The sequence below is a fragment of the Hippopotamus amphibius genome, chromosome 17 (genome assembly GCF_030028045.1).
Source record: "Hippopotamus amphibius kiboko isolate mHipAmp2 chromosome 17, mHipAmp2.hap2, whole genome shotgun sequence".
NCBI classification, from domain to species: domain Eukaryota; kingdom Metazoa; phylum Chordata; class Mammalia; order Artiodactyla; family Hippopotamidae; genus Hippopotamus; species Hippopotamus amphibius.
The window spans coordinates 52,606,060-52,629,060 of NC_080202.1; the positions used below are offsets into that span (position 1 = coordinate 52,606,060).

General features: G+C 60.2%; 1 protein-coding gene across 16 annotated transcripts; it reads left to right on the forward strand.

The window, feature by feature from the left end:
- Positions 1-3,503: 3,503 nt before the first annotated feature.
- Positions 3,504-22,764, forward strand: CEP131 (centrosomal protein 131). Of its 16 annotated transcripts, none has more exons than XM_057716722.1 (26): positions 3,504-3,637; positions 6,082-6,282; positions 7,063-7,172; positions 7,620-7,734; positions 8,034-8,161; positions 11,289-11,402; positions 11,932-12,087; positions 13,289-13,415; positions 13,759-13,875; positions 14,078-14,228; positions 14,735-14,877; positions 15,291-15,488; positions 15,870-16,250; positions 16,359-16,484; positions 17,564-17,680; positions 18,119-18,221; positions 18,937-19,138; positions 19,393-19,518; positions 19,606-19,723; positions 20,029-20,103; positions 20,676-20,771; positions 21,076-21,218; positions 21,298-21,475; positions 21,559-21,755; positions 22,457-22,517; positions 22,594-22,764. In XM_057716722.1, the coding sequence occupies exons 2-26, from the start codon at positions 6,097-6,099 to the stop codon at positions 22,666-22,668; spliced, it is 3,543 nt and encodes a 1,180-aa protein (XP_057572705.1). In that variant the 5' UTR covers positions 3,504-3,637; positions 6,082-6,096; the 3' UTR covers positions 22,669-22,764. The 16 variants fall into 16 exon arrangements, with proteins under 16 accessions (XP_057572705.1, XP_057572708.1, XP_057572703.1 ...); XM_057716725.1 differs by having other exon boundaries at positions 21,559-21,657; XM_057716720.1 differs by having other exon boundaries at positions 15,870-16,046; positions 16,125-16,250; positions 22,457-22,764.
- Positions 22,765-23,001: the final 237 nt, after the last annotated feature.

Below are 23,001 nucleotides of genomic sequence, written 5' to 3' on the forward strand. Positions count from 1 at the left end.
ATAATTTTTTTAAAAACTCAGCAAACTAGAAATATAACAATTTCTTTCACCTGGTGAAGGGTATCTACAGAAATCCTACAGCTAACACCATACTTAATGGCAAAGGACTCAGTGTTCTTCCTCCAAGTTTGGGAACAAAGCCAGGATGTCCACAATCTCCACTTCTGTTTAGTATTGGCCTGGAAGCTCCAGCTACCTCAATAAACAACAACAATAACAATAACAAAAAGGCAAACACATTGGAAAGGAAATAAAACCATTGCTATTCACAGAGAGCATGATTGTCTATGTAGAAAGTCACACAGAATCTATAAGAAAATCCTAAGACTAATATGTGAGTTTAGCAAGAACACAGGCTACAAAGTATATCATGAACTGTATTTTCATATACTGTGATAAACAATTGGAAATTTACAATAAAAAACTATTATTTATAATAGCATCTGAAAAATGAATTAAGTATCTAAAAAATATATGTAGGATCTGTATGCTGAAAAATACAAAAGACTTATGAAAGAAATCAGTGAGGACCTACATAAATGGAGAGATATACCATGTTCATAGTTTGGAAAATTTTACTGTTAAGATGTTAATTCTCCCCAAATTGATCTGCAGATTTAACATAATCCCCATCAAACTCCCAGTTGGGTTTTTTTTTTTTAATGGAGACAAGCTAATCCTGAAAGCTTCAGCCAAAGTCAAAGCAATTAGAATAGTTAAGGTGATTTTGGGCTTCCCAGGTAACACAGTGATTAAGAATCCGCCTGCCAATGCAGGGGACACGGGTTCGATCCCTGCTCCAGGAAGATCTCACATGCCGCGGAGCAACTAAGCCTGTGCGCCACAACTACTGAGCCTGCACTCTAGCGCCCACGAGCCACAACTAACGAGCCCACGCTCTGCAACTACTGAAGCCCGTGTGCCTACAGCCCATGCTCCACAGCAAGAGAAGTCACCGCAATGAGAAGCCGGTGCACCACAATAATGAGTAGCCCCTGTTCTCTGCAACTACAGAAAGCCTGCGCACAGCAATGAAGACCCAACACAGCCAATAAATTAAAAAGTTAAAAAAAGAATAGCTAAGGTGATTTTGAAAAAGGAGAACACAGAGGGCTCATAGTACATGATTTGAAGACGTACTATCAAGCAGCACTAACCAACACAGTGTGGGATGGGTGAGAGTTCAGGCACAGATCAATGGACCGTACAGACAGTTCAGAAACAGACCCAAACAGAAATGGTCAATTGGTTTTCCACAGGTGTCAAGGTAATTCAATGGAGAAAGGATAGACTTTCAACAGATAGTATTGAAACAACTGGAAGAAAAGAATAAGCCTTGGCCCCATCTCATATCTTACACCAAATTTAAAGTGAGCCATAGACCTAAGTGTAAAACTTCCAGAAGAAAATCTAGCAGAAAATGTTCTGTCCTTGGATTAGGCAATGGCATCTATGAGATACAAAAAGCACAAACTGTAATAGAAAAAAAAGTGGGCATCATCAAAGTTGAAGAACTCCACTTTGAATGAAACAGTGAAGAGAACAAAAAGATAAGCCACAGACTGGAGAAGATGTCTGCAAGTCATAGCTCTCAGGAAGGACTCGTATCAAGAACATATAAGGAACACTCAAAACTCAACGACAAAACAAAACCCCCAGTTTACAAAGTGGGCAAAAGATTCATATACACTTCACCAAAGAAGGCATTTGAATACAGGGCAGAGAACCACATGAATAGATTCTCGACATCATTAGGGAAATGCCATTAAGGTCCCCTAGGATACCACTATACACCTATTAGTATTACTTAAAAATAATAATTAAAAAACCTAGTAATACCAAGTGTGAGGGCAACGGGGAGCAAAGGGAACTCACATACTACTGGTGAGAATGTAAAAAGATACACCTTCTTTGGAAAAGTTTAGCAGTTTTGCAGAAAGTTTAGCAGTTTCTACCATACAGTTCAGCAGTCTCCTCCTAAGTATTTATTTACCCAAGCAACATGAAAACTTATGTTCATATAAAAGAGTAAAAGTGAATGGTTACAGCAGTTCCACTCATAATTGCCCCAAACTGGAAACAACCGCTATGTCCTGGGGTTGCTGAGTAATAAAGTATGGTTCACCCATACAGTGGAATACTAGTCAGCAATGAAGAGGAACACGGATGCCTAAGTGGAGGAAGCCAGACCCCAAATGCTACACACTGTAGGACTGCATTTCTACGACACTCTGGAAAAGGCAGAACCATAGTGACAGAGAACAGGTTAGTGGTGGCTGGGGCAAGGGGTGGGGAGAGTTTGGCTACAACAGGCAGCCCCTGGTTTGGGGAGAGGAGAGAATGTTCTGTGCCATGTTTGTGGTGGTGGTAAAACAACTCTAGACGTTGTCAAACAGCAGCTGTACCCCCCCCAAGATGTGATTTTTATTGATATAAATTTAAAAATCTTTAAGTGAAGAAAGTATTGCATTTGTAAAAGTGGGGCAAAAATCATTAATGTCCTGTTGTTTTGAATGGAAAGATGACTTGGCGAGACCAGAAGCTTCGTGGAGGAGAGGGGGCTTTCTTGGTGAAGGGATCACAGATCGGTGGAATCTGGCCGAGCAGCGCGGAGCTGGGCGTGCTTGGTCCACTTGCGCTGGGAAGTGCCGGTCGTGGGACACGCGGGACACCAAGGAGGAGAGGCCCTGCCAGTGGGGCCTGTTGGGCATGGGTTACAATAGGAAACAACCCCCAGGCGCGGGGGTGGAGGTGGGGGAATTAAAACTTTGGAGAAGGAAGCAAAAAAGAAAAAAAAAAAAAAAAAAAGGCATTGTCAAGACAGAAAGGATGGAGACAAAAAGGGGCAACGCCACCGCGCGGTCTGGGGTGTGGGGTCGGTGTCAGGGCCGCCCGAGGAAGGGCCCCTTAATGACAACTTCGCGTTTCCCCCAGGGCGGGCCTCCCTGGGACTCAGTTCCGGACCCCAAAACGGAGCTTTCAGGGGGTAGCGGGACCCACGTGTCCAGACGGGTCTCAGCAAGGAGGAAGCCTGGGTGCTGCGTGAGAGCCCGGGGGAAGGCGTGGGAGCCCGGGGAACGGCTTGGGAGCCCGGGGGCGGCGTGGGAGCTCCGGGGACTGTGTAGGAGCCGCGCAGTTTGGCTGAGCTGCGGGGAAAGAGAAGCTCGCAGCCATCACTCCCACCCCGCAGTCCTCCCCGCGCCCCTCCCCTTTCTCCTCCTCCCCATCCCTCCCCAGAGGCTCCGCCCAGGACCCGCCCCCACTTCAGTCGAGACCCCGCCTCCCGCAGCCACGTCCAATCGGCAGCCCGCCTCCACCACAGGCCCCCCCTAGCTCTTTGCGGCTCCTCCCACGCCTGAACGTCCAGAAAGACAGCCGAACAGCCCAATGAGATCCCGGGAAGTCCGGAGAGGGCGGCCCGAGGGCCAATCCGAAAGCGGCACGGGCAGGAAAGGCGGGGCTCCGTGACGGACGCGGAGGAGGTGCCAGGCTGTTTGCTGGTTGCTAGCTGCCGCCGCTCGCCAGGCCGCCCGGCTGCTTCATTGTCACAGGGCCTCAGAGTCAGCGCCGGGGCAGGGGGCTCGAGGTCGCCCCGCGCACCCCTCGCCATTCGGTCCCGCAGGCCCGACCCGCGCAGGTGAGGGCATCCCTGTGCAGTGGGGTGGCCCCCGCAGGTGAAGGAGGGGTCCAGGGCCCGCGCAGATGGTGTGGCCCGCGCAGGTGAGGGGTTCTTGGTCCGCGCAGGGAGGGGCATCCCGGGCTGCGCAGGTGAGGTGGAACGTGCAGGTGAGTGGGGCCTCGTGCCTGTGAGGGCGCCCCCGCGCAGATGAGGTGGTCCTGGACCTGCCCAGATGCGGAGGCCAGCGCAGGTGAGGGGGTCCACGCAGATGACGCTTGGTGGGGAGGGACTTGTGCAGGTGAGAGCCCCTCGGCGCCCCTGCACAGGTGAGGAAGGGCTCATGCCCCAGGGCCGGTGAACTCCACCTGCCTTCCCAGGAGGATGGTGTGGAGTCCAGTTATCAGTCTGGTCTCACCACCTTGAGCCAAAGCCCAGGGAGATGGGGAGCTGCCCGGCAGGGGAGCTGCCTGGGGTCCTGGGACAGCCCATCCTGAGGGGTCCAGGCAGAGGCTCTGGACACCCACCTTCAGGTCCTGGGAGGGACACCTCTATATGCAAGGTGAGGTCTGGCCTGGAGGTTTCCATGGAGAGGCTGTGTTTGCCGTCCCAGAGCCCCGCACGCTCCTCACTCCTCGAGTGGGCCAGCCTGGGTCCAGCTGGGTGTGGCCGGTGCCACGAGGAGAGGAGGGTGTTAAATTTCACCCGTAGGACCAGAAACGAATAACCGGGGACACTGGGCTGGTGAGTGGCAGGGACAGCCTCTGCCCTCACTCTGCAGAGTAGGGGCCAGAGGCTCTGCTGTGGGTGTTGGGGCTGAAGGAGGCTGCAGCTCTGACCTTGGGTGACGATGGTGTGTGCCCGCTGGCCCACCAGACTCCTCGGTGACATGGAGGGCAGTGCTCATTCCTCTCTGGTCTCTCCTGGTGCCTGCTCATCCACTCCTGCTACCTGAGCACCTGCCACATGCCAGGTTCTGGGGCCGCATGGTCCCCACCCTCATGGATCTTACATTCTTACGAGGGTGTCAGGCAGTGCACAGACCAACCTGTGTAGGCAGGTGGCCAAGTGAAGAAAAGTGAAGTGGGATGAGGGAATGAAGAGTGACAGGGACAGGCAGCCCTCTCAGTGAAAGGGGGCCTCATGACATCCAAGGGAAGGGTCTCAAGCAGATCGAGGGGGAAAAAGGGAGGCAGTGAGGAGGTACCAGAGGTCAGGGTCAGGTCTGAGGGGCGTTAGGCGTGTGGACTTTATTCTCCCTGCCTGGGAGTCCTCAGAGGGTCTTCACTGGGGCACAGCCTGATCTGAGACCGGGGTTCAGAGAGATCAGCTGTGGCTGCCGTGCGGGGAGGGGCTGGGCCAGCCAAGCAGGGCCAGAGGAGGGTCTGCTGCGTTGTCCTGTTTGAGGAGATGGGGGCTCAGACAGGGGTGTTGTGGGAAGGGACTGATGGGTGGAGGGGGCACCGGCTGGGTTGCTAAGGGAGCAGTTAGCTGTGGAGGTGATGGGGAAATGTCAGGACGAGACCTAAATCTTTGGTCTGAGCCGGTTTCAGAAAATGCCTGCCGGGGAGGGGCAGCTGGAGGTGGCAGTTAGGAGTCTGTTTGGGTCTGAGGTGCCAGGTGCTCCTTGGCTAGCTAAGTCACGAGTTAGGGGGCGGGGGGGCAGGAGGTATGCCTGTGGGAACCGGCAGCCCATGGATGGTATTTGAAGCGAGGAGGCCAAAGGCGGTCCCCCAGGCTGGCGGGGAGAGGCCCAGGGCTGAGCGGTCAGAAGAGGAAGGGCCAGCAAGGGACACTGTGGAGGCGGCCACTCCGGGAGGGGGAAGGGGACCTGGTCGTGAGAGCAGATGCTGCATCCCAGGAGCTCATGGATATTCTGGGGGGTTCTGAGGAGATGGAGGGGGGTCTGTGGCCAGATCAGTTTTGGGGGCCCTAACAAATCCCCGTTGGAATATCCCATGTGGAGTGCTCCCCATGTGCTGGCCTCACAGCCGTCTAGTCGGAGCCTCTCAGTGAAAGGGGGGCCCCGTGACATCCCAGGGGAGGGTCTCGAGCATATCGGGGGGGGGGGAAGGGAGGCAGTGAGGCAGCCTCCCTCCTATAGTAGCCCAGGAGGCAGCACTCTTAAAGGCCCTTGTTGTAGATGAGGTACATGAGGCCCAGGTGGGCTCACACCTGCGACTGCGGCAGCCCCAGGCCACCCCCAGCAGCACCCCTTCAGGGAGGGTCGTCTTGACCCCAGGAGGCCCTCCTTCTGCCGTTCATGTTCAGGGACCCGCTCTGTCATGAGCTCCTGTTCTTAATGAGGAGAGGGCCACCCAGCCAGGAGGGTGGTGGGTGTGGCAGGCTTCCAGGGAGACGGGTGGCAGGCAGACTCAGGTGCCTTGGGCGGCCAGGCCTGAGGTGGTGTGTGCAGACCTGGTTTCTTGGAGGACACCTCCTCATATCCCTTCTTCCCTGCTCAGGGCCTGCTTTCCACCATGAAAGGCTCCAGGGCCCTCAGGGGTCCCTCCGGCCCCCCAGACGGCAGCCCAGAAGGCGTGGACCTGAGTCTGACAGGCCTCCCACCACCCATGTCCCGTCGCCCCAACAGTGCCTCTGCCACCAAGCCCATCGCCCGCTCCATCTCCGTGGTCACTGGCAGTGAGCCTAGGAGGAAGACGCTGGTGAGTGTTAGAGCCGGGTGTCAGGTCTGGGGGTGTCCAGGCCCCCACCCTCGGTGTGGCATCTGACTCCTGGGTAAGCGCCATACCTCAGCAGGCACCTTCACGTCCCTCATCCCGTCCATCCCTGGGGCCACCCCAGGGCACGAAGGACTCCGGCTTGTAGACCAGGGAGCTGACTCACTAAGAGGTCGAGGCTGGGGTCGGCTGGCCCCAGGCAGAGCCTAGGTCCTGGCAGCGCCAAGCCCTCCGTCCCTCCTGCTCCGTGAACATTTGGGTTTGTGTGATTCCTCTGTAAACGTGGTTGATGTGGGGGGAAGGAGGAGCTCCTGGTGGCCTTGCAGATGCTGTGCGGGGCAGGGCAGGCGGGCAGCAGGATGGCAGCGGGCAGCAGGATGGCAGCGGGAGCTGCAGGGTGAGAGCTGCAGTGGGGAGTGAGCGACCAGGCTCGTTGGTTAGAAGGTGATGAGGAGGATGGTCAGTCTTTGCTGCGGTGCCCGGGTGGGCCTCACGCACTTCCCCTCAGACCTTGTACCTGCCAGGAGTGAGGAGCTCCCACCTCATGTGAAAGGCTGAGGACCTGCCCCTGCTCAGCAGGGCAAACCCAGGGCCCCCGCGCTGCTCCCCCGCCCACCTGTCTCCTGCTCTCCCTGCTCACCTGTCTACGTGTGACCCAGGAGAGGCTCTCTGTAAATCTGTGTCCAAGCCTGGCCTGGCGCTGAGTGGACTGGTGAGGGTCTAAAACCTTGGCCACACGGTTGGTTGCTTCCCTCCTTTTGGCAGGAGGCCTCAGGGCCTGGGGGCTCCCGGGCCATCAACAACCTTCGCAGATCTAACAGTGCCACGCAGGTCAACCAGCCACAAGCCAACCAGGCGTGGCCTGGCTCCCTCAGGTAACCTCTGACCCCTAAGGGTACCTCCGGCCTGCTTTCTGCTGCTTCAGACAGCCCTTCTCCCAGCCTCACTGGTGTGAGTGCTGGCTGGACAGGGGGCCAGCCCTGGGCAGGGCAGGCAGGACCAGCCTTGGCCTGTTACTTCCTGTGCAGAGATGTGGACCGCAAGGCCACTGTCCCCCTGCCTGCTCCTCTCCCTTGTCCTTGCTGTGCTTTCCCTGTGGGTGTCTTGGTGGCCACAGGACAGGGTGTGAGTGGCTCTTCCAGGTGCAGTTGTCAGGTCTGGGCTGAGAAATGATCATTTATGCTGTGGGCTTGGGAGCAGGAGTCCCCACCGGTGACCTGGCCCCTCCTGTCCCCTCATAAGACAGCCCCTGCCGGGGTTCCTGGAGTCGGGCTCCCCAGGCCCAGTGACTGTCCTTGCTTGCTGTCCTCTCTGTGACACAGGCCGGCAGAGCCCCCGGACTTCCTGACGCTCTTTGAGGGCAGCCCCAGTGGGAGAAAGAGGCCGGCCAGTCTGAGTAAAGCGTCCAGTGAGAAGGGAGCCACGTGGAATGTCCTGGTGAGGCTGAGCTGAGCGGACAGGACGTCGGGCGGCTCGTGTCTGTTGGGAGTGACGCCTGGTTCTGGCTCTATTCTCGCTGCCCCTGCAGGACGGGCTGGCGGGAGGCGGGGGGCGTCAGTGTTAGTTAGCCAGCTTTGACCACCACGGTCAACATGAGGCGGAAGTAAAGAACACCCCAGCCCCTGGGCCACCCCACCGCTCCCCATGTGTGTGTGAGGCAGTGGGGGCAGGGCAGGGGCCCCACGTCAGTGGTGCGTGCTGCAGGGTCACGGGCTGTCATCTGTGTGCACCAACAGGACGACCAGCCCAGGGCCTTCACCTCACCGCCCGATGCCCAGAGTCCTGGGACCCTCGACGTGCCAGTGGGCCTGCGGAGGAGAGAGTGCACGGTGCCCCTGGCCCCCAACTTCACCGCCAACAACAGGTGCACCGCTCCAGGGCCACACGGCCCCACCCACCCGGAGCTCCTGGGGGTGGCCGCTTTGTCTCATTTGTGGCTGGACCAGGGTGCTTTGGAATGTTGCTGTGAGCAGGTTGCTGAAGCACCCCGGGCGCCAGGATCTCATTTATACCAAGGGGATAATGGTTGTGTTTGCCTCAAAGAGTCAGGAAGACTGAGGGATCCAAGGCCTGAACCTCACAGAGCAGAACCTGCTCAAGAAACATTGAGACGCTTTTGTTTTTCCCGGAGTTAAACATGATCTCTTATTTTCCTCCTTGGTTCGTAGTCTGTGTATGGTCACTTCTTCTCCCAGACTTGACAATGGAACCTTAGAACTCCCTTCCATACAGGCAGGCCAGTAGGTCTGCTGCTCATCCACCATCCTCTGGAGAAACCCCTCGGAACCCTGTCTTTTCCCACCCAGGTCTAAGCTGGCTGCCCTCTGCCACCGCCTCCCTCCTGGTGGGCCCTCTGTTTCCTCCATCTCTGGGGGAGCACATCCTCCCGTAGATTCCTCAGGAAGGATGTGTGAGAGGTAGAGTTTCTAAGACCACGTGTGCCTGAAAATGCCTTGACCCTCCCACTGACTGAGAGTTTGGCTGGCGCTGAGTTCTAGATTGGAAAGCTTTCCTGACATCTTGAAGCCATTGCTCAGTTTCCGTGGAGAGCTATTGAGAATCCACTGCTTTCCTGATTCCCAGTCCTTTCACGTGTCTGTTTTCCTCCCTCTAGAAGTAGTTTGAGTCATCTTTTCATTTCTTTGTTGCAGACACTCCCAGGGCCAGGCCTTTGACGTGGTCCTTTCATTCATCACACTGGGCCTTGGTGGCCGGTCTATGTGCACACTTGTGCCGTTCGGTTCTAGGAAATGTCCTCTTGTCATTTCTGTGACAGTTTTCTCCCCTTTCTTTCTCCCGTTCTTTCTGTGACTGCCATTGTTTGCATGTTGGGCCTCCTGGATTGATTCTACAAAGTTGGCATCTTCCCTTCTTTTCTTTCTCTTTACCTTTGGGATCTGCTTTCTGTTAGATCCACTTAACTGTGTCTTTCAACCCTTCGCTCACTTCTGTTCTCCTCCCATAGCTCCTCTTGTTCCTGAATGTCTCTCCATCCTTTTTGTTTTCTAATTAAAAATTTTTTTTTAATTTTTTTGGCTGTGTTGGATCATCATTGCTGCGCACAGGCTTTCTCTAGTTGCGGCGAGTGGGGGCTACTCATTGCAGTGCCTTCTCTTGTTGGGGAGCACGAGTTCTAGGTACATGGGCTTCAGTAGTTGTGGCTCACAGGCCCTAGAGTGCAGGCTTAGTAGTTGTGGTGCACAGGCTTAGTTGCTCCGTGGCATGTGGGATCTTCCCAGACCAGGGGTTGAATCTGTGTCCCCTGCATTGGCAGGTGGATTCTTAACCACTGTGCCACCAGGGAAGTCCTTCCTCTTTCGTAGCATCCTGTTCTTGTTTAGTCTCTCACGTCTTTGAGGATCCTACGCAGTGGCAGCTGGAGCTGCCTGTACAGGCTCACGAGACTGACTGTCCTCCTCTCCCCATCTCTGGTTCCAGGCTGTCTGAAATCAGCCATGGGGGGAATATTGCCATTGACATTGGCAGATGCTGCAGAGAAGAGCTTTCCCCCCTAGAGACCTGGCTGTTAAAGATTTATCAGTACAGCCTGACACTGGGTGTAGGCTTGTTGAAATGTCCTGTTCTCTGCTTGGCCTGATTTTCGTCATATTCTATTTGTCGACCTTTCACGTATGGGTCTTTCCCCAAATGTGTGGAATACTGGCTCTGTCAGAATTTAAGAGGGAGGCCCTAAAAGTTGCCTGGAGGCTTCACTTTGGGGTGATTGTGTGGGTACCAGGCTACTGTGCTAGGGGATCCCCACCTGTCTGCGTCTGGGACTTTTCTGTGGGGCTGCACAGTCTCTCCGGGGAGAGATCCTTCCATTCCTAGCCTGGGATTAGCTGGCGGGCTGCCAGGGCTGGCAGGAGAGGGATGGGGGTGTCCTGTTCCAGTGCACAGACTTTCACTTGGAGACCCAGCCTCTTGTCTTATGCAGGGGGAGGGGCAGGGCGGGACGGGCTTGGTCCCTGATGCTCAGGGTGAGGAAGAGGGTCCGGGTGTGGCTGCTTCGGGAGAGCCAGGTGCCCTTGCTTCCTGTACCTCCCTGGGTTTTGGGGGGCAGACCAGCCGCCTCCTGGCCCTTGAAGCACCCAGATTTCCCTTTGCTCATATTGCAAGTCAATCACCACTGGCCCTTCTGTTCCTCATCCTCCAGAACTTTGTGGACATCTCTTTGCCACTGTCTCATCTTCTCATCCTTGTGTGTTTGTACCATTATTTTATTTTATTTTATTTTTTTTTAGCTGTTTTGGGGCTTCGTTGCTGTGTGAGGGCATTTTCTCTAGTCGTGGGGAGCAGGGGCTGCTCTTCCTTGTGGTGCCGGCCTTCTCAATGTGGTGGCTTCTCTTGTTGCAGAACACGGGCTCTAGGGCGTCAACAGTTGCAGCATGTGGGCTCAGTAGTTGTGGCACGTGGGCCCTAGAGTGCATGGGCTTCAGTAGTTGTGGTGTGTGGTTTTCGTAGTTGTGGCACACAGGCTTTAGAGCGTAGGCTCAGTAGTTGTGGGCTTAGTTGATCTGTGGCATGTGGGATCTTCCCGGACCAGAGATTGAACCCGTGTCCCATGCGTTGGCAGGTGGATTCTTAACCACTCTGCCACCAGGGAAGTCCCTGTGCCATTTTCATTCCTTCCAGCGGGTTTGAGAGGGGCAGAGAGAGAACGCTGGGTATTCCATCCATCACGTGTAACTGGCAGGGAGAGGTCCTTTCTCCATTGACTGGTCTGTGACTGTTCCTGCCATCGCAGGCATGTCCAGTGTCAGAAGCCTTGGTTTTCACCCTCAAACCTCGGATTCTGCTCAGTGGAATGTCCTGGTGGAGCTTTCCTGGGTCTCCAGAAGGGCCCCACCTTTGGGCGCGGTGGCCGTGGAGGGGGCCTGGCAGGGATGCTGAGACAATGCCACAGTGAGCCCTGTCACCCACAGCGTGACTCGGGGGTCATTGCCAGAGCCTGACGCCCCCCTACCCACCCACCCGGTCTCTCCCGGCAGGAGCAACAAGGGTGCGGTGGGCAACTGCGTCACCACCATGGTGCACAACCACTACACCCCCTCCGAGAGGGCACCGCCCCCCAAGAGCTCCAACCACATGGCTCCCTCCCTCAAGTAAGGCGCTGCCTCCGGCCTTGCATGGCGCATGACCTGGGCTGCACAGGCAAGCTCGGGCTCCCTCTGGCCTGGGGTCCCACCGGGGAAGCTGCAGCCACCCCCCCGAGTCTCTAGTCCCTGGCTGAGACCACAGCCAAGGCGGGGTCTCAAACAGGGCTGAGCTGAGCTGAGCAGCCCCTAGTCCATCACCCCCACATCCACCACACGGTGTTCTCAGGTCAGGGATGGCCCACAGGTGTCTTGAGTCACAGTCGGCTCTGGGATCCTGTGACATTTGAGACCCTTTTACCATTTTAAGTGTAGCACGCATTAATCCTGGGTGCCACCAGACAGGCCCTGGCGTGGGGAGAGTAGGTGGCCCTGGGGATGACCAGCAAGCCAGAATGGGGGACAGGACCTCGCACGCTCCTGGTGTCCTGTGGGCGCCTCCTCCCCGGCCCGAGGCCCCAGGAGAAGGCTGAGGCAGCTCCCCGAGCCGCGGGCAGAGCTGTCCCAGCCGTGAACCTTTCTCTGCCCTCCTGGTCAGCAACATCATCAAGGCGGCCACGGACGAGGGTGAGGGCAGCAGCCTTGGGAAGACTCAGAAGAACGTGGCCCGCAGCAACCACGCGGTCCAGAACAACTCAGGGGGCGCCGCTGACCTGTTCAGACGGAAGGAGGTGACCGAGGAGGAGGCTGAGAGGTGACCAGGGCTGGGAGGGGGCCTGGGGTGCCAGGGAGAGAAATTTCCATTTAAGAATTGTTTTAAGATATGCAGGCTGAAAAAACCACACGTATTATCCTGTTTATACAAAACATCAAGAGAGGCAAATCTGTGGAATCAGAAAGCAGAGCAGTGGCTGCCTGGAGCCAGGCGAGTGCAGCAGGAGGTCTTTCAGAACCATTCTAAAACTGGACTGTGTCGGTGGTCATACAGCTCTCTAAGTTTACTAAAAATCATTGAATTGTATACTCAAAATGGGTGAATTTTATAAGTATGTAAACTATACCTCAGTAAAACTGTTAATGAAAAAAACATTGAGCAGAAAGAAGATATAAAACAGAAAACCTCAAAACAACTGATGGGGCTGCCCCTAGAATCTTGCTCCAGGGGCGCGTGGAGGGTGGCGTGGTGGGATCTGCTGCTGCGGCCCCAGGTCTGTGACTTCACGTCCAGTCGGGAACCACTTAGCGATCAGAGCCTCACCTGGCTGAGCCGTCAGCACTGCTGTCCCGATGGAGCTCGGGACCGGACCCTGGAAGTGGGCAAGCAGGACAAGCTGGGTGAGGGCCAGGTGTCCCTACTGGGCCGCCCCCTGCGTGCATGTCCCACAGCCGGTGACCTGTCACATCCCGGATGGTCCATTAGCACCTTTGCCGAGTGAATTGGCAAGGGATCCCGAGAGCCAAGGTGAAGGCTTTGGGTGTAACCTGCTTTACTGAGTATACTTTATTTACCACAAGACACTCCCCTTTAGAGCACAGGTCTGTGAGACGCGTGTGCAGACAGAACGATGTCCCCGCACCGGGATCCCCTCGCACGCTTCTCACCCAGCCCCTCCCGGCCGAGACCCTGGCCACGCCAGCCTGTCCCCTGGCGCTTGCCATCCCTAGCAGGCCCTGACCGGAGCCCTGGCCTGTGGCCTCCCGTGCCCAGCCTGCCTCGTCTCTGGTTTGTTGCTGTTCGCCAGTGAGTAGTGTTTCTATCAGGAGCACACAGTGCTTTCTGTTTCTAGCAATTGTGAATAGTCTGTGCAGGTGAGTGTTTCCATTTCCCTGGGGAACACTGGCACCTGAAGAGGGGCCATGTACACAGCCACTGGCTTCTCTGCCTGCCGGGCCTTCTGGAAACCCGGGGAGGGAGTGACTCAGCCACCTCTGTCCTGAGCCCCTCTCTGCGGCAGGTTTATCCACCAGGTGAACCAGGCCGCTGTCACCATCCAGCGCTGGTACCGACACCAGGTGCAGCAGCGCCAAGCCAGAGCCGCCCGCTTGGAGCACCTGCTGGCATCCAAGCGAGAGGTAGAGTGGGTGTGTGAGCCACACCCCAAGGCGCGGGCAAGAATCCCAGGGGTCTGGCCATATACGGCAGGGTTTTTGGGACCACTGAGGTTGAACCTAGAATTGCCCCATGGATCCACCCCATCTGGGGGCCCAGCTTCCTCCCTCCCAAGTCACTTGGTTGGCAGGGTCTAGGTGCCAGGTCACCTCTGCTGAAAGGTGGGGTGGGTTTCTGGCTGGGATGCAAAGACGTCTCCCACCTGCAGGAGCTGCTGGCCACATGGGAGAGGGGGGCTTGTCCTCTGTGGGGCAGAGAAATGGCAGGATGAGGCAACCCCACCTTCCCAAACCCACTGCGGCTTGGTGTCTGCAGGGGCAGCGGCAGCGGCTGGGCGAGGGGACCCTCCTGGACCAGCACCAACAGAGGGAGGCGGCCAGGAGGAAGGCCCGGGAGGAGAAGGCGCGCCAGGCCCGGAGGGCAGCCATCCAGGTGAGGGGTGACCTGGGTCACGTTGGCAGCCTGGTGCTAAGGCAGGACCCCTGTGTGCCAAGAGCATCACTGTGCTCCTGGGGGCCTCGCCTCCCCCTTCCCCAAGCCCCTGGGTGTGGGGCCTTGGGCAGCGTGGCTCGGGGAGGATGAGGGGCCGCCCTCTTCCTTGGGCGAGGCTGCTCACAGGTGCTCCCCACGGCAGGAGCTGCAGCAGAAGCGAGCCCAGAAGTCAGGCAACACTGACCTTGGGCTGCTGAAGGGGACAGGGCAGACAGGGAAGCCCCAGCCCACCCAGGAGCCGGCCCCGAGGCCAGGGAGTGCCGCCCAGCAGACCTGCAAGGCCAACAACACTGGTGAGCGGGGCTGAGAGCCCGGAGGCTGCCGCGCCACCGGCGCACCTCCAGCTCTGTGTGCAGACACCCTCGGTATGGGGACCCCCAGGCGCAGCCATCCCTGAAGGCAGATGCCCCCACCCCCAGACCTCCCCATCTCCCTCCCTCAGGGAGACCCGAGGCTGAGAAGGAGGTGTGGGCTCTGCCAACATCCCGTCTCTTTGTGCCACTGCCCCCTTGGCAGCTTCCACCCCTGGAGGAGGGGAATTGCTCTCAGACACCAAGCCCTGCTCCTCTGCTCCCACCCCAGGTACTCTGGAGCTGGACACAGGGTCCCCACAGAGCAGCTGCACCAGCTCCCCGACCTCTCACCCTAGAAGGTCAGGGCTCTGCAGTATGCCTGCCGCTCCACGAGGTCCACTGTGGCACGTGCTGGCCCAGGCCTGCCTTCCCCGTGTCTGGCCTCTTCCTCAGGGCTTCTCCCTCGCTGCTGCCCCAGGCGGCCGACGCTGTGTTCTGTTGCGCAGGGACTGGCTTCCGCACCGCAGGCCCGGAAGACCCCTGTCAGCCTGCCCCCGACGTGTCCCCAGAGCCCTGGCAGCTTCTAGAGGCCAAGCCTCAGGTCTCGGCACAGCCCTTCCTGCCCTCCCTGCCCAGCTTCGGCTCTAGGGTGCGTCTCTGCTGGGGTGGCTTGTGTCTCCCCTTTCCCTGTGCCTCCCCAGCTGTGGGGTCACTCACACCAGGAAAGGCCACCCAGGGTGGATACTGTCACTCCAGCAGATGGCTGGGGTCTCAGTGGTTGCGCTGGAAGCCTGCTGGGTTTTCATGGATGCTGGGGTGGGGCCTGCGCGGGCCCAGAGGAGAGAGCTGGAAGCTCAGAGATTAGGCGTTGGCCAAGGCCTCCAGCCTGAGGGGCGAGGAGGCCGGGCCTGGACCCATCCCACCAGGCCGCCCTTTGTGTTTCCCTGGAGGTGGGTCGGGGGGCAAGGCCAGTTCACACGGCTGGGAGGGCAGGTGCCCATGTGGAGGAAGCTGAGCCCGGGCCTCACCTGCACTGTTCTCTGGTGGTCTCCACCTCTAAAGGCCCATCTGCTGCAGGATGCCAGCTCCCAGGACGTGGCTGGTGAGGGCCTGGAGGCCGTGGGCCCTGCTGGGAACAGTGCCAAGTCCAGGGCGACCCTGGACGAGCTGATGGACACACTGAAGCTGCTGGAGCAAGAGCCCGAGCCGCTGCCTCGCCCCCGGGCCTACCACAAGGACAAATACGCTTGGACCGACGAGGTGACTGTGGGCCCTGGCACTGTCCACTTGGGCCACAGGGGCACCTAGGGGGCCAGGGAAGCCCACCGGGCTCCTCTCTGCTCTAGTCAGGACCCTAATGAGGGCTAGATGGGACCTTGTTGAACCCCCCAGTCATCCCAGGGGTCACTAAAGTTTAGGATCATCAGAATAACCCAGACGTGGAGCTGGGGTGGGCAGCACTTCTCTGCCAGTGGTGCTCCCAGGCGATGCCCTGCCGGGGTCTGGGCAGCCTGAGAGGCCCTCCCTGCAGACCAGGCCCTCCCCTGCCCTGTGGTGGGGGGGCCCCGAGCAGCTCCTAGAAGGCTGGCCCAGGTCCTTGGCGGCTCCGATCGCCCCTGATGCTGGACCCCTCCCCCACAGGGGGACGATGCCAGCTCCCTGACAGCTGACAACCTGGAGAAACTTGGGAAGCTGAGTGCGGCCACCGGCCCCACCGAGGACGGAACCCTTCTTTCGGAGGCCAAGCTACAGAGTATCATGAGCTTTCTAGACGAGATGGAGAAGTCCGGGCAAAGCCAGCTGGCCTCAGCCCCCCAGGTATGGAGGGGTCTCCAGGGAGGGACGGCAGGTCATCCCCAGGTGACCAGGGCCTGCCTGACACAGCCGTGTCCCCAGGGGCCCATGCCGGAGGAGGGGCTGGGGCGCCTGGAGCCTGCGTCTGAGGTCCACACGTCGGTGATGCGGCTGCAGCTGGAGGTAGAGGAGAAGAAACAGGCGATGGTGCTGCTGCAGAGGGCGCTGGTAACGTCACACCAGCACTGCCTCTGTCCCCGGGTCCCTAGCTGGCACAAGCCCCCGGCCTGCCCCCTGAGGGCCTCACCTCCGTCTCTTCTCCCGCACCTTCCACAGGCGCAGCAGCGCGACCTCACCATCCGGCGGGTCAAGGAGACAGAGAAGGAGCTGGGCCGGCAGTTGCGGCAGCAGAAAGAACACTACGAGGCCACCATACAGCGGCACCTGTCCTTCATCGACCAGGTGGCACCGCCCGGAAGGCGGGGCGCAAGGGCAGGGCTGTCAGGACCTCAGCAGTCAGGCAGGAGAACAGGACCGGGTTCTAGACCCCTCAGGCCTCATGGAGACTTCTGGACCCACAGGCCTCCCCTGTGGGCCTCCTTCTCCCTCTGTGGAAACAGGCAGCATGTTCCTCTGTGGGGACCAGGGCTGGTCCAACGCACACCAGCCCCACTGGGCGCGGCTCCCCACCCCCAGAGATGCTCCCCATAGCCATAACACGCCCCCCACCGTGGCCATGCTCCCCGGCCCAGCATGGTGGGCAGGCAGCAGAAGCAGGTGGGCAGAGCACATGCAGGGTGGGGTCCGACCATGTGGGGTCACTCACAGGACCGATTGGTCTCCTGGGGCCCAGTGGGAGGTGTCCAGCAGGACATACCGTGAACTTTTCTGTGTGTTCTGGACTGTCCGTGTCCTGGGGAGGCCACTCCTGGTCTGCTGAGGCTGGTGGGGCAGCCAGAGCTCCCTTGACAGGGTGGTGGAAGCTTCAAGCCCACCCTGTGCTCAGCCAAGCCCCCATCGGGTCCTTTTCTGAGGAAAACTCTGGTGTTGGGTCTGTGAAGAGAGGAAGGAGTCCAGAGGAACCGAGAGGCCTCCAGTGACCATTAGCGACCCTCTACTTGGCGGTCATAGTTGTCTGCAAATCGGGGCTCTGCCTGGAGCCCTCAGTGAGGCTTCCTGGGGCTTCACAGAGTCCCTTTGGCAGGCGATGGGCAGGCCCTTCTCCACAAGCCGGGTGACAGGGTCGACAGAATGAGCCCCATTCCAGGAAGCTCCTGATGTGGCCACAGTGGGGGGCTTATAGCCAAGGCACCATCCCTACCTGAGCGCCACTGACACCAGCCAGGTCCAGGGGGTCTTGAGGGCCAGGGGCAGCTGCAGCCCCTTGTCCATATGTGTGTACCCTCGCAGGCCCAGGGTCCCCCACAGACCCAGGAGGGGAAGAAGGGGTTCAGGATTTGGTACGCTGGCCTCCCAGGTGAGGGGAGGTGGGGTCTCTTGGTGTCACGGGGCAGCAGCCTTACCTCCGCCCCTGGTTGCAGCTGATCGAAGACAAAAAGGCTCTGGGTGAGAAGTGTGAGGTCTTGGTGGCTGAGCTAAAGCAGGGGGACCAGAGGCGCAAGGACAGGGAGGCTGAGATGCAGGAGCAGCACCAGCTGGTGAGCCCCTCTTCCTCCCACCGCCTGGCCCCAGGCCTGGTTGTGCCCGTGGGCCCTGTGGGAGGGACCCCAGTGTAGGCTGCCCCTGGAGCCTCATTCCTTGGCCTCCGAGCCGCTTTCTGCAAGCCCAGCAGGTGGCAGGCCCCAGGGTGGGGCCAAGGGACTTATGTGACCCCTCCCATGTCACAGATGAGGAGGCGGGGTTCAGAGAAGGTGACTGAGGCCCTGCCACAGCTCTGGTCCCTGGGCAGAGGGACCCCACTTACTCTTACGGGCTTTCATCAGACAACGACTGCAGCCCCCGGTGCTTCCTGCTTTGCCCGCGGTCACTGTTGAAAGGCCGCCTCCTGAAACCAAGGGGATGGCCGGGAATGGCTGTCATTTTCACTTTCCCGCTTCCTACAGTTCTTCTGGTGACTCCTGTTTCCTTGCTGATAGGAGATTAAGAAACTCAAAGAACTCATGAGCGCCACTGAAAAAGTCCGCAGGGAGAAGTGGATCAATGAGAAAACGCGGAAGATCAAGGAGATCACGGTCAAAGGTGGGGGCCGCCGTGCCCAGAGCTGCCACTCAGGCAGGGGCAATCGTGGGGGTCTCGAGTGAGAACAGTAGTTCCAAGTGCATGTGTGGTGGAGAGGCTTCCTGGGAAGCAGAGACGCAGGGATGCGGTCCAGCTGGCTCGAGGCCGGGAGGAGCCAGGGAGGCTGACGGCACATGAGCTTGGCTGCAGGCAAGCATCCAGACATAGGGCCCAGTCCAGGTGGGGGGCCTCGCCTTCCCTTGGCTGGGCTCCCCTTGCTGGGTCTCCTGTCTCCTGCAGCTTCCAGGGGAGCGAGCCAGGTGGGGGCTGGGGCTGGGGGCTGTCTGCCAGCAGCACAGTCGCTCCTCCCCCACTTAGAGAGCCCTCTGAGGGCTGACGTGGCAGCCCCAGCTGTGCCCACCCATACCTGGTCCTCCTGCCCCAGGACACCCTCCTCTCCAGTGACCCCCTTCTCCAGGAGGAGACCCCACAGGCCAGAGCACCGGTGGGGGGTGGGGGGGCCTCCGTGCTGTGGGCAGGGAGGGGTGCCGTGGGCACTGGTGGACTCAGCTGTGCTTTGGGCTGGAGCCCCTTGGGGGGTCCCCTGGCTGGACTGCAGCCCTGGTGTCATGATGGGTGGAGATCAGGGGTTCCCCCCAGTACAGGGGAGTGAGGGGCAGGGCCCCTGAAGTGGTGGATAAGGGTCCCTGCAGCACGGTCTGCCTCCACCCTGCAGGCCTGGAGCCTGAGATCCAGAAGCTGATCGCCAGGCACAAGCAGGAGGTGAAGAAGCTCAAGAGCCTGCACGCGGCGGAGCTGCTGCAGGCGGACGAGCGGGCGGCCCAGCGCTACGGGCGCCAAGCGGAGGAGCTCCGGGAGCATCTGGAGCGGGAGAAGGAGGCGCTGGGCCGGCAGGAGTGGGAGCGCGCCCAGCAGCGGTGAGGGTCCCAGCCCTGGCGGGCCTCCCCGTGGACATGGAGGGTGGCGGCGAGGCTTGGGGTGTGTGCGGACCCCCAGAGTGAACAGCACCTCCTCCCCAGTGGCCTTCCTCAGCAGCCAGAGAAAAGGGGGTGGGGAGCAGGGCACGGGGGCTGCAGCTGGACCAGACAGTTCAGTTCTGAGGGATGCGCCCGGGTGACGGCTGGGATGGACAGGGCGGGGCCTCCAGCACCCCGGCCACCCCCACCCGCAGCGGGTCCTGTGTCTGCAGCTTCGAGCAGCACCTGGAGCAGGAGCAGCGGGCCCTGCAGCAGCAGCGGCGGCGGCTCTACAATGAAGTGGCCGAGGAGAAGGAGAGGCTGGGCCAGCAGGCCGCCAGGTACTACCAGGAGGGGCCCCGCCCTGCCCCGCCCTGCCCCGCCCCACCCAGCCCAGCCTTACAGAACTGGCCTCTGTTCACCTGTAGACAGCGGGCGGAGCTGGATGAGCTGAGGCAGCAGCTGGAGGAGAGCAGCTCGGCGGGGGGCCGGGCCCTGAGGGCTGAGTTTGAGAAGGGGAGAGAGGAACAGGAACGCAGGCACCAGGTCAGCCCTGCCCAGCCCCGCCTAGCCCCGCCCAGCCCAGGCCCCGCCCTATCCCGCCCAGGCCCCGCCCTGCCCCTCCGGGCCAGCCCAGCAGCAAAGCACCCATCACAGGCGGAGGGGGGCCCCCTACCAGGATGGCAGCTGCTTGGAGTGCTATGCGGAGCCTGGCTTCACGCGACGGGGCTCCCCAGCCAGCTCACCCCAGACCCTCAGCTTGACTGCCGCCTCGTCCGGGCCCTTGCACACACTGCCCTGGGTGGAGAGCAGCCAGCGGGGGCTGCTCTCACACCATCGCCTGCCCCCAGATGGAACTGAAGGCCCTGAAGGACCAGCTGGAGGTGGAGAGACAGATGTGGGAGGCCAACTCTGCCAAGAAGGAGGTGGGAGGCGGGTGAGGCCGGGGCAGTGGGTGGGGGCTTCCTTCCCTCTCTCCTCTCCTGCCCAGCACCCCAGGCTTCACAGTCGGCCTGTTGGCTCCACCTCTGTGGGCTCCCCTTGGGCACTGTGGGTTCTGGCTGCCAGGGGTTGGTATGATTCTGACCGTAACTGAGTGAGCTTCCAGGAGGGCTTGGGAGAGACCAGGGGGCTGGAGCGGACCCCACTTGATGGAGGCAGACATTCCTCACCCTCCCCTCGACCAGGTAGCTGCTCTCAAAGTTGACAGGCGGCCCACAGCCAGTGTAAGGGGCCCATGCGAGAGCAGGCCTCTCCTTGTCCTCTCATGCCTTCTGCTAGGTGGGCTGTGCCACCAGGCTCTCCTGTCCTGGAAGGAGGCTGTGGTGGAGAGACACTGGGGCCACACGAGGCATCAGCCGGGGGACGAAGCCTGAGCAGTGACCCAACAGCCACACTATCCACCGCCCACAGCCATGCACAGCGGGGTCCGCGTATCTGTGGGACACGTTCCCAGAGTCAAAGGGTGTGGCGTGTTAAACTTTATGGAAGTTTTCAGGTTGCCTTCCAAGAGGCTGCCCCATTGCCGCTCCCCCCATGTGGAGGCGCCCAGCCCTGCCCTCGGCAACCAGATGAGGTCCCTTCCTTTACCAGGGTCAGTGTGGCAGCAGCTGCGGTCTCTGTGGTCTTAGTCCTGGGTCTCTGAGTGGGGAGGAGCAACAGGCTGTGCTGATGGCTCCCCCTCAAGCCCCTGCTGTGTCCCACGCTGGGTCCTGAGGACAGGACGCGGGCCTCACCCCCAAGGACAGGTGGGGCCTGGGGCAGGGCGAGGCCCCTCCTTCCCTGCCATCGGGGCATCCCTGGAGCCCACATGGCCACCCCAGTCTGGTCCTCGGCAGCCCTCGGCCTCCTCCACCAGGCTCAGCTGGCCCGACAAGCCCCCTGTGCCTCTCCTGCAGGAAGCGTGGCTGCTGAACCGGGAACGGGAGTTGAAGGAAGAGATCCGGAGGGGCCGGGACAAGGAGATCGAGCTGGTCATCCACCGGCTGGAGGCCGACATGACGCTGGCCAGGGAGGAGAGCGAGCGGGCCGTCGAGAGCCGGTGCGGCCCCGAGAACCCTGGAGCGAGGCCCGGAGACTGGCTGTGGGGCTGCCCCTAACCCTGCTCCTCTCACTGCCAGGGTCAAGCGCCTCCGGGATAAGTACGAGGCGGAGCTCTCCGAGCTGGAACAGTCGGAGCGGAAGCTCCAGGAACGGTGTGCAGAGCTGAAGGGGCGCCTTGGAGAGGCCGAGGGGGAGAACGTGCATCTGCAGGGCCTGGTGCGGCAGAAGGAGAAGGAGCTGGTGGACGTGAAGGCGGTGAGTGGGCAGGACGGGCAGCCTGCCCCCAGCCCACCACCCCACCTTCGCCATCTGCTCATACTCGCCGTCCACCCTCCCAGGTAAACGAGCAGCTGGCTGGCGAGCGCAGCAGCCTGGCCCAGGTCCTTCGCCAGGAGTTTGCTGAGCAGCTGGCGGCGTCTGAGGAGGAGAACCGGCAGGTCAGGGCCGAGCTGGCCGAGCTGCGGGCCCGCCAGCGCCTGGAGCTGGAGCAGCTCACGCGGGAGAAGCAGGCGGAGCTGGAGGAGGTTCACGGGAGGTGGGCTGCAAGGTTGATTGGGGTCCTGGGGAGCACAGGGCCAGGGGAGGCAGGCAGGACCCTGCGGCCCCAGAGAGGACACTGGGCCGAGGAAGGCGAGCGGGCTGCTTCCTGCTGATGCAGAGCTGGGCCCCATCGGCCGTGGCTGCTGTGTTTGAGGCTCCGTTGTCCTCTGTGTGGTGCTTGGCCCCAGGGCCTGGGAGGAAGCCCAGCCAACCCAAGCCAGGTCAGGTGTCCTATGTGTGGATATCCATAGTGGAGCTCCCTGGCCCTTAGTCCCCTGGGCCTGGGTGGAGTGGGTGCTGTGTAAAAAGGATGGACACCACACTAGCCACCCTCCCCACACCCCGCCACCAGGGATCCCTTAGTCCTTCCCCACTGCCTGCCCGCCCTCCAGCGGTGCTCTGCAAGGTAGGCATGTGGTGGGGGCTTCTCGTCCTCCTCTTCGCAGGCAGCCCTTCCCAAGGGGCGTGGATTCACATAGGGTCTGCCGTGGGGTCACAGATCCTGTCATTGGCTCCTCCAGGCGGCCCAGTGCCCGCGGTCAGTAAGGCTGGGACAAGGTGGCCAGGAGCAGCCCCTCCTGCTCTTCGAGGGGGTGAAGGCTCCCCAGCAGACACCCTGCTGCACTCAGAGCTGCAGGCCGGCCTGGGGGTCTGGCAGGGGCGCCGCACAGGAGCCCACCGTGTGCTCCCCCGCAGGGTGAAGATGGCCCTGGCAAAGAAGGAAGAGGCCGTGAGCAGCCTCCGGAAGCAGCACGAGGTGGGTCCCCGCGGCCAGCCTGCCTTGGTGGGGTGGGGGTGGCTTGGGCCTGACCAGGATGGACGGCCTGTTGCAGGCCGCGATGAAGCGGGCCGACCACCTGGAGGAGCTGCTGGAGCAGCGCGGGCGGCCGTTCCCGAGTGCCAAGTGACCGCGACGGCAGCAGGCTAAGGGCACCTGGTGGGAGGTGCTCTGGCCGCCCCTCGGGTGGAGCCCCGAGGCTGCATCGTAACAGTAAAGAGGCGTCTTTTAATACTCTGTGTGACACTGACTTGTCTCTCCTGGGCTGGGGCCTGGGGTGGCGGGGGTGGGGCTGCTCAGGGCCAGGTGTGAGGTGCCCTGACCTAGCTTTGCTCTTGGCCCACCCCTCCATGTTCCCTTCCTGGCCCTGTGGTTCCCCAGCTCATTCCCCAGTCCCTGAGCAGAGAGAATGGCCTTCTGTTCCAGCTGGGGCCTGGACGAGCCCCATGACACTCATGCCCCC

Bases quoted from the DNA above. Each gene is read 5' to 3' on its own strand.
- CEP131 (XM_057716716.1), top strand. From the start codon at position 6,097: ATGAAAGGCTCCAGGGCCCTCAGGGGTCCCTCCGGCCCCCCAGACGGC. The intron at 18,222-18,936 runs GTGGGGGCCGCC...TCCACCCTGCAG, and splicing joins CAAGGAGATCACGGTCAAAG to GCCTGGAGCCTGAGATCCAG. The intron at 21,476-21,558 runs GTGAGTGGGCAG...CCACCCTCCCAG, and splicing joins AGCTGGTGGACGTGAAGGCG to GTAAACGAGCAGCTGGCTGG.